This window comes from Paramacrobiotus metropolitanus, unplaced genomic scaffold (assembly GCF_019649055.1).
Source record: "Paramacrobiotus metropolitanus isolate TYO unplaced genomic scaffold, Prichtersi_v1.0 Parri_scaffold0000145, whole genome shotgun sequence".
Lineage (NCBI taxonomy): Eukaryota > Metazoa > Tardigrada > Eutardigrada > Parachela > Macrobiotidae > Paramacrobiotus > Paramacrobiotus metropolitanus.
In genome coordinates this window covers 35,977-53,719 of record NW_026570365.1, presented here as the reverse complement: position 1 = coordinate 53,719, position 17,743 = coordinate 35,977, and the positions used below count along the sequence as shown (strand labels likewise).

General features: G+C 41.2%; 2 protein-coding genes and 1 pseudogene across 2 annotated transcripts; 1 reads left to right on the top strand and 2 right to left on the bottom strand.

Moving 5' to 3' along the window:
* Positions 1 to 1,164: 1,164 nt before the first annotated feature.
* On the bottom strand, positions 1,165 to 2,656 carry LOC129599412 (uncharacterized). Its single transcript, XM_055497634.1, has 3 exons — positions 2,498 to 2,656; positions 2,139 to 2,379; positions 1,165 to 1,575 (listed from the first exon to the last, which is right to left on the bottom strand). The coding sequence occupies exons 1-3, from the start codon at positions 2,573 to 2,575 to the stop codon at positions 1,421 to 1,423; spliced, it is 474 nt and encodes a 157-aa protein (XP_055353609.1). The 5' UTR covers positions 2,576 to 2,656; the 3' UTR covers positions 1,165 to 1,420.
* A 2,556-nt stretch (positions 2,657 to 5,212) lies between these two features.
* Positions 5,213 to 7,390, bottom strand: LOC129599405 (ectonucleotide pyrophosphatase/phosphodiesterase C27A7.3-like). Its single transcript, XM_055497625.1, has 3 exons — positions 7,266 to 7,390; positions 6,785 to 7,011; positions 5,213 to 6,431 (listed from the first exon to the last, which is right to left on the bottom strand). The coding sequence occupies exons 1-3, from the start codon at positions 7,356 to 7,358 to the stop codon at positions 6,197 to 6,199; spliced, it is 555 nt and encodes a 184-aa protein (XP_055353600.1). The 5' UTR covers positions 7,359 to 7,390; the 3' UTR covers positions 5,213 to 6,196.
* Positions 7,391 to 9,695: 2,305 nt separating this feature from the next.
* On the top strand, positions 9,696 to 15,071 carry LOC129599404 (sorbitol dehydrogenase-like; annotated as a pseudogene).
* The last annotated feature ends 2,672 nt before the right edge of the window (positions 15,072 to 17,743 follow it).

Genomic DNA, 17,743 nt, shown 5'->3' with positions numbered 1-17,743 from the left:
CAGTTATGTTACCTGTTATAACTGCATTGCGGTCGTGACAAGCAAAGCATGGAGGTTGAATAGGAACAACGAACAGATGCAAGCAGAGATGCTCACGATTTTTGAGTAAGGGTGCCCGGCGGCGATGCTCACGTTTGTGAGCACCTGTAAATGCTTATTGTACAATAAGTACTCACACAATACACGCACCGCGTGTATCTTACTAGAACCAACCTGACCGCAGTCAGCAGAGAAGGAACTCTGGAGACTGGTGTTGCCTTGTTGCCTACTTCCGTAGACAAGAGATGGACTACACACTCTCACCACACTCACTACGACACTACAGGATTACCAAAACAGCAACTTCCGCCTAGGTACACACTACTGCTTTCCCTAAAGGTCACTCGCAACACAAACACCAACAGGACCACGATGATGTTAACCACTTTAATATTATTATTGATGTTTACTCCAACCAAGTCACACACACACTGCATCCTATGCTAGCCGACGACGAAGCGCAGCTTCCGATCGGAGACTACTGAGATGAGCGGTGCCGGTGGATCGTACATATGGCCCGGCATCCATATGGCATAATTTGTGTACGAGGGCAATTCAGACTAAATGCATTCATGCAGGCTACCAGGCGAACCATAAAATTTTTAAAATCTATTTCATTGTTGTACGAGGTATATTGTGTAATTTCTTTCATTCTTCCGTACCTCGAACTGGTTGCGCGCTAGCGCGAATTTTTTTGCGTTTGTTGAATTATTAATGATTATTAGTTATTGGTCGTACTAGCCGAGAGACGGTAATGAAAAGATATTACCGCTAGGTGCGCCACATAGTTGTACCCAAACACGCCCAATTGCTCGATAAACAACAGAAAACAATAATACAGATTCAGCCGTAACTTATACTGAAAAATTACACGAGTTTCAACTGCGCTTTGAAATTCCAATCGCCAAATATTAGCATAGCGGGCCACCAACGAAACTAACAAAAAACAAAAGGTAAACGAACATAAATGCATAATGCATGCCTCACGCAGCAACACACAGATCTACATGCACCAGCATGATATCATTCGTGAGCATTTTTGCCCTTTAAGAATGCTCACAAGCATTTTCGCCCGTCAAATATGCTCACACCGTGAACCGTGAACATGTTAACATTCTTGCCGGCTACCTTACGCGCATTTAATTAACATCACACGTGTTTCGCAATCCCTAGAAACTTAAATTTGCAAGTTGCTTGTAGTTTGGTAGATCAACACAAAAACATTAAAACGATTTTAAATAAAAAGAACATTATAAGTATACAATCATACGGATAAATAGCTGAGTTGCAAACTCTTACAGATTAGTGCTATTTTCAGCTACCGACCTTAGATGTGATTTTTCTATCGACGCTAATTACAGACGTACGCGAATTCAATGCGTTACGCCCTGTGCCTTGGAGTCTTGACTTTTTTCTTTCGCGCTGTTTGCCTTGTGCCCGGATAGCCGTAACCAATGAACCTGTGCTTATACTCGAGCACCAACTCTCTGGACGGTACCGATCCTTCTTCAGAATTGGAATCATTCGCTGACGACGCTGCAAAAAAAAACTGCAATTTGAAGTTTGAGTGTTCCTGCTTTGTTTGCGCTGTGCTTTAATCTGAACTTTTAATCTGTAAACTGACAGTACATGCAAGGTAGAAAGAACATGCAATGTCAAGCATTTTATGACCATTGATAAAAGGTACGACAACAACGAATAAAGTAGAATCCTACGTGTCTCATCAGCATCGTTGATAAGTCAAACACCATTGTGTACGGTAAACGTTGGTTTGGTCAAAACGTATTTGGAAAAAAGTATTACCAAGCAACCCAATAAAGTGTTTGGAAACTGGAACTGCGCGAAAGCCTCCCTGGATGAACATAACGTACTTGTAGTTCTACGTATTGGGTCACCTTTAAGCTACAGTATACTGATTTCACTTTATCGCAGCTGTATTGCATGCAATTTATTGTAACGACCTGGCGCATATTTGCGCTTTTACGTTTAGGTCTGTTTTTGGCCCGGTAATTTTTCGTTTATTTTGTAGTTGCTTTTTCATTGTTTTTATATCATTTAAATGGGTTGTTGCTGACAAGCAGACAAGTTTTGTGGCGTACCATTGTTAACCTGTAGGGCAGGGACCGTCTGGCACTCCACATCGGCAATGTGCGCACCTTGCGTGTCCATTTCTATCAATTTGGTCACGGCGACCTCGCTGCACTCGACATTACCGCGGCTCGGATCGGGACCATTTGCGTGACCATCCAAGCTTCGGCCAGAAATATTATTTCGTTTGCGCGTACTCCGGTTGGTAGTGTCATCCTTGCGAACAAACAGGGCTCGCAGGGATTCGTAAAACTGAATAAATAAAACATAACACAGAATTTGACGCACGAAAACGACGAGGAATAAGTAAATCTTAACATGGACAAAATTGTTAGGGAGAACAAAAAAGAAATTCTGTTCAAGTACTTACCGCCACGCTACGGGGCCCATTCGGCCATCCGGTTTTTTGCGGCGATGTGGCTGGTGAGAGAGGCGTAGAAGCGGACATCTCTCGATTTTCAAAAGCAGATTTTTATTACTGCTACCGGCAACAGTATCTGTATTGACATGGAAGCTAAGTTTGGCAGGCCCATCTTTATATAGCGCTTGTATGTATGTGCTACAGAATGTAAAATGAGCCCTCGATTTGGAGTACAAAGAATCCATATGACTACTTTCTCGTAATATGAGCAATAAATTCTATACTTTGTTTACGATCTTTGGCTAATGCCGCGAATTTATTGCACAAGAGAAAGCCTGGAGAAAACCTGGCATGAAAATGGCATTCGTGTACCGCCTTCAACTGTAAAATTAATAAGCCAAAGGAGTACTTCTACAGCTTTCGCTTGTATATGAAAACCGGCTTCTACCAAATGCGTGGAATTATGTGGCAACAAAAAGCGGTAAAGACACCAGCTGAATGGTACGATCCATATTTCACTGCTGCAGTTAACCGGTTAATACTGAGAACGAAAAGACGTTTGGCGGTGTTAATTGGAGGACATTTTGCTGTACAACAGTTTGTTGTAATTGTTATTCAGCTTTCTGGACATAATTAATAAATAAGCTTTTAAGCAAAGATACTGTCAGTTTCAATAAAGCAACTGCAATTTAAATTATGTTCTAGAATTTGAAGGTACAAAAATAGGAAACTCTACTTAAATAGTTTATTTGATCTAATAAATTTTTAACTGACCTTCGTAACGGCGTAATTATTGAGAGGGCCCCCTAAGCTACCCTTTACCACCCAGTTTCGGCTTCTTACACCATCTTTAATACCAAACTTTGCAACACCACTATCAACTCCACAAGAAAAAAGCTGTTTACTCGTATATTTCCCTAGTGTATCGGTTTTATTACGCAATACCCTTTTACTTAAGGGATTTGGGATCTGGCCCGGTGCACTGCACCAAATTCGCACACATATGGCAACTCTCGCTGTCGCGCACTCTCGAACACTTTTTTGCATTGTTTTATGATATTTCGGCATCCAAAGGATACTGTATAGGCGAAAAACCGTTTGTGCGCGCAACATCCGGTTAGAGTTATTAGTGAAATAAAATTCCAAAAGTTTAAACGCGCGGTGGTATACCAAAAGTCACATTATGAACCGATGCTTTTGAAATTTTGCATAAAAGTGCACATTACTATGAAAGTCGTTTTAGCACCGAACCTGCTTTCCACGACTTTTTTTAATTTTTAAAATGAATTTTAAAAATTTAAGAAGTTAATTTATAATTTGAAAAAAATTACGAAAAGCTGGTTCGGTGCCAAAACGACCTTCATAGTAATGTGGGCTTAGACAGTACATGTAAATCCATACGCAACTTTTACTCTATTTCTAGAACAATTTTTTGAAAACCTGCGTTTTGTCGTATTCTATCTTTACCATAAAATGGTTTTTTATATCCTACAACGTTGATTGGGCTAGTCCCGCATGTAAAGCGGTATTAGATCATAGCCTAATCTGAGCCTAATTCTAGTGCAATTTTTGAGCTTCTGTTATATAACCTTATTTCGCATAAATTAATATGATTCGATGTGGAATTACTGGTTGCATTTGTGTGCTCACGAAAAGCGACACAAAGCTAAAGGCAACATCCAGCCTATTTTCTAACGCAGCTTCATGCCTGCAGTTATATAAGCATCGTTTGCCGTATTAGGTAATTCGATGCGAAGTATCGCATTGTTGATTAGGCATACATAAGCACCTGGAGCTATAATAAACCACAGGCTTAATGTAGCCCGTAGCCTACTTTGGATTTTTGTATTCACAAATCGCAAACCGACAAATATATAATGCGCAACTTTATGAAGAAGGAAAGCTTGCTTTTCGGTCAACTTCTGCTGTTTCGATAGAAAGCGAGCAGTCCACTTCAGCGGCACTTTTGTGTTTCATTTACTCGCCAGTCAAAAAAATGCATATCCTCTCTGCCTTGTTTGTCTTGGCGTCTGTGGTGACGCTCATCAAAGCGGAAAGCTGTAAGTCGGGTCTTATGTACTGCGGAAGTGGCCTACGCTCTCGAGGTATGTGCATCCTTATATATCCCGGCTGCTTTTTGACACCACCTGCAACTTTGCCCGCGCTTTTCTTATTAGACGATTTCCGAACAAGTTTACTTTAAGCTGGTAAGCCTTCGCACAATTTAGAGCCAGCCGCATCCAAAAAAGATGACAGCAACAGGTCGCTGGGTTGAAACAAGAAACTGGATAACATACTGTAGATGACTGTAATCCAGTGAAACTAGAGGTCGACCTCGGAACTGAAGTTTTTAGAATTTGAGGAACTGATAGAAAACCCATAACGTTTCCCTGTTCTTATGCAAAACATGCTGTTCTTATGCAAAGATGGCCGTGACCTGGAATGGGTCTCCAGCTGTCCACAGTGTCACGACGGTGGTCGAGGAAAAAGCGACTTTTGCTAAATAAAAAAGCGCTTGCTTTGGTGATGGGTGATTTGTATTGGTACAATGTACTTTAAAGTCGCTGCAAATTGCTGCTGTTAACAAGTTCTAGTTCTGCGTATGTACGATTCTGGTTCACATTACCATTGTGCATCCTTGTTTGATGGTAGAAAGGGCAAGGAATGCAGATGGCTACATTCGGTACTATGCCTTTAAAGATGCAAAGTCTGCTTTAGTAACTGGCATGGGTGCTTCATTGCATGGCGCATTGTTCACGACATCGTCTTCTTATTGGATTTTAAACAATTCAAACGAAAGTGATAATGGCTTGCTAAAGGTGTAGGGTAAGAAGAACCACAAGTGCGCACGCATAGATGCCCAGCCGTCATTTCTACATTACCAAGGACTTGAATATGCCCAAACGGTCTTTTCCATTCGAGACCGGAAAAAATAATACGAGTAGACAGAGTGTCATGGAATAATTTCTTTCTCAGGTTTGAGAAACGCTCCAGAGCCGTGCCGCAAGCACGGCTTTCCCGGCCCCGTCGAAATCAAAGTAACCATAACCAGGCAGTGTTCGCGCACGGGCCACGCCCCACCGTGCTCTTTAAACCTGAGGAAATACGGCTTATATATTATACTTTATAACTGGACAAACTTCACAGTCTGTCAACTCGTACGACTGCACATTAAAACCCTGAAATAAGACTATGTGCATGGTCATACACAGATAACAAAAGTTCGCGTTGATACCTACCATGAACGCCATCAAAAAACCTATCCTGAGGTTATGTTGGAGGTGATCGCGCAGGTAAAACTCGTATTATTATTACTGGCCAGTTCTGCGAAGACGAGAATGCAGCTGATGAGACCAATAGCGTCCTGCATGAAATAACAGTCAACTAACATGGTGTCATAACTGTTCGAACAACAATGTGGGAAAAAACTGGACATCAATCAGGTTTAGTAATTTTCACTGCTGTTGTCATGTGCGGCATGTAGTTGTTAGCTCCGTTGCGAGCAGGTTGGCTTTAATTGTAATAAAAAAAAGAATACCTAAGTATTAAACATAAAAGGACTGCCAAAAATCAGGCATACCTCCGACCCCGCCCAGAAATAAGCATTCGCGCGTTTTCCCTGCTTTCTCGCCGTTACCCATATCGGTTCACCCTTCCACCAGCGTGACTGTTCGATAATTTCCGAACTCTTGTAGTTAAACTGCGCCTTTAAGACGGGATCGTAGAACATAATTTGTCCACAATTCCGTGAGATTCGGCGAAGAGGCCCGTGGCAAGGCTGTAGTGATTGGGGAAGGTGATGGCCGGATGGGTGGGTCGCATCGACGGAGCTGACACTCCACAGGAGCGAATACGCTCCAGTGCGGGCGTGAGGTGCCGCGACAAATATTCCGCGCGAAATCCATCGGTTGACACGACCAACAACGGAGGTCGCTCTCGATAACTAAAAGATAAAAATGCAGCATGCATTATGCAACTACAGGCTCACAGTTCAACAGGCAATACTAGTGTAGCCATCCGAATTTCTGGAAGTCACGCTACCACTCAGAAAGTTAAAAATCTAATTACAGACTAAAGGTCCAGGTCTTCGTGCAAAGAATAAAATTAGCATGCCTTTTGCCATAAGTACCTGTACGTGTACTGTACTATTGTACATAAAATAAACTGATTCATTGCATTATTGTATACCAGACGTTACATTTATGGCGAAAAGAGAAGTATTTTAGCGAACACGTAAAAAAGGGCCCTAGAAATAGTTTTTGCAGCATAAAATTTATGTGCCGATTGTTAGTATACCCTTTAGGACATTGGCTATTATCCGGTGCCCTGCATGGTGCTTGCCTCCACGAAGTGATGCTACCAGCGGATGTCACGGTGATAGAAGGTTCTCCTGAAATTTCATTTCGCTCCAATAAGAGAGCTGCAGACTCGCGAGGGATGTACAGTCCGATTATTAGTCCAACAGAAAGGAAAACTGCACAGGCTGTGATTACAGACATAAGTTTTTTCCACTTTCGCCTTTGCTAAAAGAACTCATATCGTTTCGTTAAGTGCAATATACTCGTATGTTTGATCCAAAGACCCATGGCTGGATTTCGATTTGAAAATATTGAAATAATTTTTATGTACTTAGCACACCCAGTGTGCCGATGGTAATACAATGTAAATCAATATTATTACAGTACAGTTACTATAGCATCTAACACTGTAATAATCTTGATTTACAGCTATAGTACGAGTACCATCGGCAAGATAATATTATAGTGTGATGAAGTACCTTTCGATATCTCGAGTCGGGATAAATGTGATCGTGCAGATTATTTCCATTCTGCGCAATCGTTGTCGGGTCAGCTTCCAGATCAAGAGGCATTCCGTGCAATGATGCTTTAACTGCTACCCGGGTAGTTCAGGGATTCCGTTGCGGGTAACTTTCAGATAGGAAATTAGACGCATAACTCACTTATATGACACTTCTGGATAACACATCGTTCGGCACGAACTTGTTGATAATAACACTAGCATGGCAATAATAACACTAGCATGGCAAGAAAAGTGCTGCGTGCGACAAAGTGAAGTATCACTCGATAGGAAGTCTCTCGGACTGAAACTTGAAATACTGTATTATTACACAACGTTCGCGGCAAATTGGCGGGTTTTTTTTAGAAAATCTTTGCTGGTCAGAAACAAAATTTTAATTAACTTCACATGATTGTCAATAGGTTCTTCTGCACTTACAAGACAGGTAAATCAAGATTGGAGCTGAAATACAAAAAATTCACAGGAACTTAACAAAACTAAAATAGACCTTTTCAATAATGCGCAGAAGTCCAATTAAACTTTGGTGGTCTCCTTCCCACGAAAAATTAGTTTTAAATTCCGCTTTGGGGATCGGCCACAGGAGCCACATCCGGGAGCGACAAAGCCATATCCGGTGGTCCTTCGGGTGGCACGTCACTTAACCCTGACCAGAGGCCACTCCAGGGTCAGGACTACGGTCAACTTGGAGAGTGGTCGAAAAAAGTGAAAATCCTCTTTGGACTCCTTGGGCGGTATCCACCCGTACAGACGTGGGATGTCCTTTGGGATCATTCGCAACGAAATACAATCAAGAAAGTATTGCTGGTTTACATTTCTCCCACCATCCGCAAGTCAGGAGGGCGCGGGTCAATTCATAGGAACAGTTTTCAGTGGTTACCGGTTTTTGGCCCTTTCCTAACCAGCGCTCTGCTGGGGGAAACTGAAGATCGTGTGCGTCAAGGCGATCTGCAGGTTCGGGTGAGCCCCGTTATTTTGTTTTTTTGTCTACGAAGCACCTTCTACGCTATTAACGCGCAGGCCGTAGTTTTAAACGTTCGCAAACGTTCCTGAATTGTTGGCTGAGTTGTTGTTTCTTTTTGGTCAGTGTCACGATGGTCTATCCAACCGAATGCTCAGTGTCGGACTGAACAAATTCTGAGTCATTTTTTATGTATAAGGAATCCGCACGATCCTCATTTTAAACTTTCCATCAAACTGAAAGTAACAAAACAGCCATAGTTAACACCGTAATAGCAAGTCAGATATGGCTAGGGTCAGAAAAATATTAAGACTTAACGTGTAGCGCAACTTTGACTAAATCGACTTCCGGCCACACCAGACAGTGCCGGGCGGTGGGCACAGTTCTGCGGGCTACTTTCGGCCACACAAAACAGTGCCGGCTGGTAGGTACAGTACTGCGGGCCACTTCCGGCCGCACCAGACAGTTCCGGGCGATAGGTACAGTACCGCGGGCAAATTCCAGCCACCAAAAACAGTACCGGGCGGTAGCTAGAGTACCGCGGGCCACTTCCAGCCGCACCAGACAGTTCCGGGTGGTAGGTGCAGTACCGCGGGCAACTTCCGGCCGCGCCAGACAGTTCCGGGCGGTAGGTGCAGTACTGCGGGCCACTTCCGGCCGCACCAGACAGTTCCGGGCGATAGGCACAGTACCGCGGGCTACTTCCGGCCACACAAAACAGTGCCGGGCGGTAGGTGGAGTACCGCGGTCCAGTCCCGGCCGAATCAAATTTAGAAATACAAGGTTAAACCATTGATACGCCTTCCTTAGTGTTATGGATTAAACAGACTTGACTCATGTCTGTTTAATCCGTAGCACTAAGGATTGTCATTTCCGGTTTAGCTTCACCCGTAGGCAGTATGGCATGTCCCTAACGCCGCTGTCCCGTACACTGGCATCTTGTTATTCAACAAAATTCAAAGTCAGAAATAAAAGCTTAAAATGAAGAACTCAAAAAACGGTAACGGGTAGTGCGGATGGTTACAATTTACAATTGTGGAATTTCGTAGTTATTTTTAAATATTGCCCAGGTTCATTCTGGAAAATATCTGTAATTAGAGTGATAACTGATTAACAACTGTAATGAGAGATTTGTGGTGGTGTTGATATCCTTCTATCCCTGTCGACATCTCTATGAGATGGCTGGAAGCCACGGGTTTTCTCCTGGATATGACTTGAGTGATATATGATAGTTATGGCTTAACGGGAACCGGGGAAGGGCTATTCCTGGATCCATGGAAGCCCTGCAGCTACTGCGTCAGTATCATGTTCCCTTTCGCTTTTTGTCACCAATGAAAGCACCTCCGACCGCCACTTCCTAGCCTTGGTATTCAACACTCTAGGCTTGAAAATCAAGGCGGAGGAGATCATCGCACTAGTACCAGGTACCTCAGCTGCTTTTTCTTGCATTAGCTTTGCAGTTTTACTTGGTTTGTTTCGTAATTTATCTGTACTGAAAATCGCCAGTGTTCTATGAGACTTGTTATAAATGCTCTACAGTTTACACGATATGGTACTGTTACCACTGTATCTACAGAGTAGTCTTGTTAAAACTGCACCGTCACTCACGGAGTGACAGATATTGATTTTAAAACTTGCTCGGTTGTCTGTGAAACACATTTTTCCGTGAAGTCTGGGTTATACGGAGAAGTGGATACAATTAAATATTAAATATTGATATAGCGCCAACATGGCTGATTGTCGTATCACTCGTATGGTTTGCCTTTAGCACTGAGTGTTTCAACAATCTCACATTGGAAAATCACGATTTTGTGATAGCAGAGGAGCTAGTAAGCTAGTTTGATAATTTGGCGTCGAATGTTACAATCGCTTATTTTTCTGTCCTCTCTGCCTGATCTCGCACCCCAAATTACGTGCTGTGCTTACAGTCCCGTTTAATTTTTTGTGTTACGGTGCTGATCAGCTGATCATCTTCGACAATGTATTCTTCGCGCGATACCAATCTGTCAGCAGTGCTGCAGTCCGTGAAGAATCTGCGTTTGGTGAGTATCCGTATCAGTAATAAATTTATAAGAAATACTGGGTCCTCGGTCGACTCTACTGTGCCATGTGATTTCAGGAGGAGATGCCGATCCCCCAACCAGGTCCCCATGGTACGTTATCGTCTGCACATTTGAAAAACTTGGAGTATTTAATTTTCTATTATTAGTACTTATGGGAGTAATATTAGTACTTAATATTGGAGTAATATTAGTAATTAGTAATATTAATTTAATTTAATATTATTAGTATGTGCGAGCAAAGAAACGGGGCGGTTATTTGTACCGCTGGGATTTGTATAAAATTAATTATAATATTATTGTGATTTGTAGAAACTGTTTAACAGCGCCGGGATTCGTATTAATTTTATTTTTCTTGTGTATTCAGAAGTGCAGATCGCTGTTCAGAAAGTCGGAATCTGCGGCACGGACGTCCATTTCTGGTATGCTTGATTTCTTCATAAAAATCTCTTTTGAGGGCTGAAATTTAATTTCCGATAATTTTTTTGTTGCACTCGCAGATAATAGTGTTAAATGAGATATCTCCGTTTTGGTATTTTATTCTGTTGGCACTGAATTTAATTAGTATCTTCATCTGAACTTATTTACATAAAAATAATTTTTAAAAAAAGTAATTCTTCGTTTTCGCAATGCTTCAAATTCTCGAAACCTCGTTGGATTTGGAAATTATCTGATGTAAAGCAAGCTAAGAAATCTCAGAAACCATTTCGATTTTCAGAATGTTGGCAATTGTAGGCAGGTGCAACAACGGAACAGTAACTTTGAAAATTCTTACCATTAAAAAAGGTAAAACCGAATTTCTGAATTCATTACTGTTCTGCTTATGTTGACGGGTTTTCTTGTGTAGCACTCAGGCGAAATCAACGGGTTGGCGCAGTTTGGCTGAGAATGGTGTGAGGTACATACATGTCATATGTTACCTGCACCTTTGTTTTTCCGTTTTTGAAAATATAAAGAGAAATTAAAGAGTTGCGTTTCGTTTGGTGCAGTAAATCTGAACAAAAATAACTGCGCAGCCTAATCAAATCAAGCTGCCGCACCAGGAGGCTGCCAGTTGTTCCACAACCGGAAGTGGTTGGAATTCGTAGTTTTGAAATCTTCAGCAGATCTGTTGGAACTGTCTATTAGAACAGGCTGAGAAGAAACTGAGGTTTTCTGAGGATTCTGCCTGAGTAGTTAGAGATTGACTGTAAGCAGAAGGTTTTAAAATTTTTTGTCTGAGTGATTAACTGGCGACGCATAGCCGTCCGTTTGTCTGGGTTTGCCAGCACGCAATCCTGCCCTGAACTGCTCCGACTCTTTGGACCAGTTTTTAATTTAAAAACTTTTTATTATAAATTCTTTTTAATTAAAATAATTTAAAAGTTAAAATAATTAATTAAAATGAAGTTAATTAAACTTAAAATTAATTTTCATTTTTTTAAGATTAGTGTAATGATTAAAAAAATTTTGATAACAATCTGCAATTTGTTGTTAAGACTCATTGTTCGGAAAGCGGATAATTAGGACTTGTGCATGGCATTCATACTTTATGGCTCGAAATGGTTTTTGTCAGAATATTATAGCAGCAGAATAGTTAAATTACTTTCAGCAGCTGATGATTCAATTTTGCAGGCAAAGCGGACACATGGGAGATTATTTACTCAAAGGTACGGTCCAGATATTTAAAGATTTTGTATGATCCGGAACGGTCGTTCAACCCACATCACGGCTCCATGTGCTCCTGTTGCATGCATGCCAGTGTGCTCATCGTTCTACTCTCAATGCAGCGCCTGTCGTCCTGGGACACGAAGCCAGTGGCATCATTTCCGCCGTCGGCGAGGGCGTTACCACGCTGAAAATAGGTAAGACGCATGAGTTGAATTCTTTCACGCTTTATTGTTGTTTTGATGATTTTTTTATCAACATTTTACAAAGATATAAATGTAAGGAATTTGAATTCTCTTTTAAAATATGAAACACAGTAAGGGAAAATATATGAGACTGTATAAAATTGCAGAATGCAGAGTACATGCAAGTGATGCAACACTGACACTTTGATGGGCATTTGAAGAATTTTTTTTATTTTTTTCGTTGGTGAACTACGTGTGGCAGGTTCCATTTTATTGATTTTAATATCGAACAGATTTTACGTTTTTTATGGCCGTTCCTCAGGATAGTGAATTTATAGCATAACAATAGTAAAAGGAAATAAATTGTGCAATAATACATAAAATAAAATACCATAGGTTTAAAATTCCAGAATTAAATTAAGATATTATAATTAAAATATCTTAAGGTTTTTCGATTATGGCAGTGTGGGCTTTTTGTCGTACGTTCAGCCTTGATGAATTCAGTGTGCGACTCACTGATATCTGCAACACTTTGATTGTTTTCGATCGGTATAATTAATTTATTGTGTCGGCAATATGCCTAAATGAAAGCATTTTCCATGAGAAAAATGACCTTGTCCTAAAATAATACTCTGCGCCATAGGATTTGGTACTTGACCTATTTCTGAAAATGTTAGAGAATGCCTTTGCCAGTAAGGCCCAACTCGAGTAGCTGTTTTGCATAGTTGACAGGTCATTGCTGGTCGGATCGCATTCTTTGCTGGTGTGGTATGAAGTGGATATTTAAATTTAAACTTCAGACCCATAATCGTTGAATTGCAGGCGACCGTGTGGCCATCGAGCCGGGGGTCCCGTGCGGACGGTGTGAGTACAGCAAGGAAGGCCGCTACAATTTGTGCCCGCACGTCAAGTTCTGCGCGCAACCGCCCTTCCACGGCACCCTGACGCGCTATTACGTCCATGACGCCAGTTTCTGCTACAAGTACGTACTGGTCTGCATTTCCGTTGAACGCGCTGATTGTATTTTGACGTACATATAAAATATCGCTGTTAAATGATTCTGTTTCTGTGCTGCAGACTTCCGGATAATGTTTCCCTGGAAGAAGGCGCCTTGTGTGAACCGCTGGCCATCGCTGTCCACTCTTGTCGACGGGCTGGAATCGAAATTGGTCACAAAGTTCTCGTTTGCGGAGCAGGTAACTGACACGGGATTTCTGAGCGATTAACATAATCTGCGAGAATCTTTTTCGCGAAAATTTCATAATCACTATTTGCTTAGGTTGTTTGCCCATTGATTTGTGAGAAATGTGTTTCGCAGATTTACTTTTTCCGTTCTTGCTTTCTCATGCATTCTGTTTGCATTTTGAACTTATTACTTCGCAAATGTATGATTTTGTCGTTCCTGTTAATCAGTAGCATGGACAATCTGGTTTTTGTAGGTCCTATCGGCCTGGTGAACGTGTTGGCCGCCCGCGCGATGGGTGCTTCGAAGATCGTCATTACCGGTAAATAAAAAGAATTTTTTACAATTCGATTAGCGCCATTTAATTGCCATTTATTTCCAGACGTAGTGGAAGACCGGCTGAAGTTCGCTAAAGAATTGGGCGCCGACCATGCAATCAATGTGACGGGCAAAATGCCAAAGCCGTCGCGGCATTGGTGGAGGAAGCGCTCGGTTGTCACGCGGACTGCACTATCGAGTGCAGCGGCTTCGAAACCAGCCAGGCGGCGGCTATTTATGTAAGGAGAAAATAGCACTTTAACGATTTCTAAGATATCTGATTTTGGACCACCGAAATACGTATATTTAATAAAGATCATAATTATACCGTTTGAAATCAATAAAGAAATATCAGTGAAGAATAATGAAAATTATATGTTAAAAATTTTCTAGTTGGTGAGATAGCAAAATGTTTGGTTTTTTGTTTACGCGTAATCATGTACATAAGTAAACACAATACTTAAATTTACCGTACCGCACAGTAAATGTACCTGCTACTATACTGTATGAGTAGCCTTGCCGACAATCAGAGTAATCACTAATTGACTGTCAATGGTTTGTGTCTGTTTCCAGCGTTTTCCCATCTTATTTAGTCGACTTTTTAAAGATTTTAAGACTCATTTTTCTCCAAGCCAGTTTATAAAAGTAATTTTTTCATTGCAGTCCACCAAGTCTGGCGGCTGTGTCGTGCTGGTGGGCATGGGCGCCATGGAGAACAAGTTGCCGGTGATGGATGCGCTGTGCCGCGAAGTGGACCTTCGCGGTTCTTTCCGCCTTCTCAACTGGTGAGCGAATGAGTTTTGTGCTGCCTTAATCATTGGTGATGAGTCTTGACCATGTTATCGTTGTGCAGCTATCCCATGGCGCTGGAAATGATGGCTTCGGGGCGTGTCGACGCCAAGCCCTTGGTGACGCACCGCTACGCCCTGGAGCAGGCGCTGGACGCCTTCGAGACGGCCCGCACCGGCGCCGGCATCAAGGTCATCATCGACTGCAGTCGGTAGCAGTGAATGTTCGCGTGCCCTTCGCTTTGGCAGCAGTTAATTGGGTTTATTTCGGTTTAGCACTTCTTGGCATAGCCGAAAGATGATGCGATTAATTATTTTTCTCTAGATTTCGTTTTTCCCGCTTTGATTCATGTCCATCTGCGATTATAGATCTGCATTTACTGTATGTCTTACATTAATCTGCGCCCCATAAGTCTTTGATAATTATTACAGTCTTTAATTTATCATTGTAATTTAAATAATTTTATAACGATTAATGATAAAGCTTTTCGGCTTGAACTGTGTTAGTTTGTGCCCTCATACGTGATACAGGTAACTTGATAACTGTAATATTCAACAAAAGTGGAATTCGCCGACAAATCTGCCCACTTTTGAAGACTTGCAAAATTCGATTCCTAATAAACACCAGCAGCACTTTCAGCAGGCCACACGTATACGCTCCTGCAACAATCGAAATATGCGGGGATAAATTACTGTATAATAGTGATCAGGATATACGTGTACAGCTGTCCAGTGGCTAAATAGGGTCGATTAAAGGTTCCGCAAGAAAAAGTCAACACGCACGTCAGTCAGCATACCCAGGATACCAATACATGCAAGGATGTTTTTGAGACTTAATTTTAGTTTAAGGTGCGACAAAAAATTGACGATCTTTCGGTATTTCGTTTACTGTGATTTTCATGGGAATTTGTTAAGATTTTAACCGAACATTGCTTGTTACCTTCGCGCGAAATTCGTCTGTTGTCGCGTCATTTACTTAATTCAGTTACCTAACAATTAACTCCACACCAACTTACTCAACGTCTAAATCCAGTTTCTGGAGCTCACCTTTGCTTAGACTGGCAGTGTCAGAGAGAAATCTTTCTCTCTGGCAGTGTGCTTCACACATCCATCCAAAGGCCCACTGTGCACTCGTGTGCATTCGCAACGAAGGTGCCAGTAATTAATGCTTAACGAGGGGGAAGAGAGATCGTTCCATGGAGTCGACTCCAAAAATAACCGAAGAACATGCGACAAAATACAATAAAATTACAGTAGCTTGACTGCAGTATATAACAAATTTAGCAGCGGTGGAACTGTAACAAAAACTAAAGCAATTCAGTTTTAAAGCCGGACAATATAATTTTAACGAAGGCCACTTGTTGTACCACTTTTAAATCACCCTGTGTTAGGATCTTTAATACAATAGCGTGAAAACAATATCAAGATCTAGTTACGGTTAAACAAAACAACATTCTCAACGGTCCCGATTACTTAAGCGGCATTACCACGTTGAATTGCTAAAGAGATGTTCTGTTTCAAAAACTCAAGACTACGAATCTTCGCCGGTTTGTTGCGAAACTCAAGACTACGAATCCCGCCGGTTTGTTGCGAAATCACCCTTGTTTGAGCGGTAATTGCGCTTTACAAAATATTTGACTCTCAATCCTTATATGTTAAAATGGAAAGTTCATGGATGCTGTTAAATATTTCGTGAGAAGTTGAAAATTAAGACCTACGATAAGTTTCCTTACTGGCAGATGCAATATAGTAGAATGCACAAGCGACATATTTTACAAAACAAATCTTGTAAGGGACACTCCATGATGTACCGGCGAAGCTAACAAGAACCTGCATTTGCAAATAACAAGTTTAAAATAAACAAATTTCCTTCTGGACGATCAGTCGAAGAATTCAGGCTTTTGTTCATATTCGGCGCCGATCGATGATGCTTCATGCATTTAAGGGAAGTGGACCGGTACATGGTACCAAATTCGTGTACATGCACGAAATCTTCCACTTTCGCGCACTCCCCAACCCTTTCTTTTTTTGTTTTATGACAATCTGTAGTCAAATGATTCGTATACACAGGCCTGAAAACGGTTTGCGCGCGCAACATCCGGTTCGCGAGTTATGGCTGTTAGAAAATTCCAAAAAGTTTAAATGCATTCAGGTGTACCAAAAGTCTTATTATGGACCGATCTCTTTCAGATTTTGCAAGTAAATGCACATAACCACGAAGATCGTTTTTACACCGATCCACTGTTCTAGCATGTTTTCCAAATTTTAAAATGAATTTCAAAAATTTTAAAATTTATTTTAAAATTTGAAAAAAATCGTGGAAGTCTGGATCGGTGTAAAAACGATCTTCATGGCCATGCGCATTTACATGCAAAATTTGAAGGAGATCGGTCCATAATGAGACTTTTGGTACACCTGAACGCATTAGTTTTAAACTTTTGGGAATTTTCTTACAGCCATAACTCCCGAACCGGATGTTGCGCGCACAAACGGTTTTTACACCAGTGTATACAAATCATCTGGCTACAGAATGCTATAAAACGAAACAAAAATGTGTTTGGGAGTACGCGAAAATGAATGTTTCCGTGCATGTACACGTGCATGTAGCGTAGCATATAAATACGAACGGGGCTGTGCATGAGAACCATCAAATATCGCAAAATATGCTGATCATGAAAATAATAGAAGTACATGTACTGTATGCATATAAAAAACTGATACACTAGAGAGATATGCCAGTAAAATATTTTGTTGCATGTGGAGCTAATAATGTTGCAATGGTAGTACTAGAATTTAAAAAATGTTATTAAAGGCGTTGCAATACACCACAGCTGCGTGGTACACGGTGGTATAGGGGGTCTTCTCCAATAACTAATATTAATACTGGAGAATTAACATTAGGCTGGTCAGTCAAAACGTATTACATCAATTTAAATTATTTGCTTAAAAAGTTTGTTACGCATGTGGCATTCAAATTCTAAAACACATAAAAAAATACAAATGCTTTATTGAAATGGACAATGTCTTCTGTTTATTGCTCGGTTGTTACCATGCCCAGAAAGTGATAATTACAACAACCCGTGGTACAGCAAAATGTCCCCCAATACGAGCTGCCGAACGAATTTTTGTCCTCAGTATTAACCGGTTAAGGGGATCACTATGAGATGACTTTCATATAAATGGGTTATCGATATTAACATCAGCTTGTAGGAAATTTTTCGGGCTTTCAAATAGTATGTCTCGATGGGATATATTAAATTGCGATCATAAGTTATTAGTAAAAAAACAAGACCGGGTC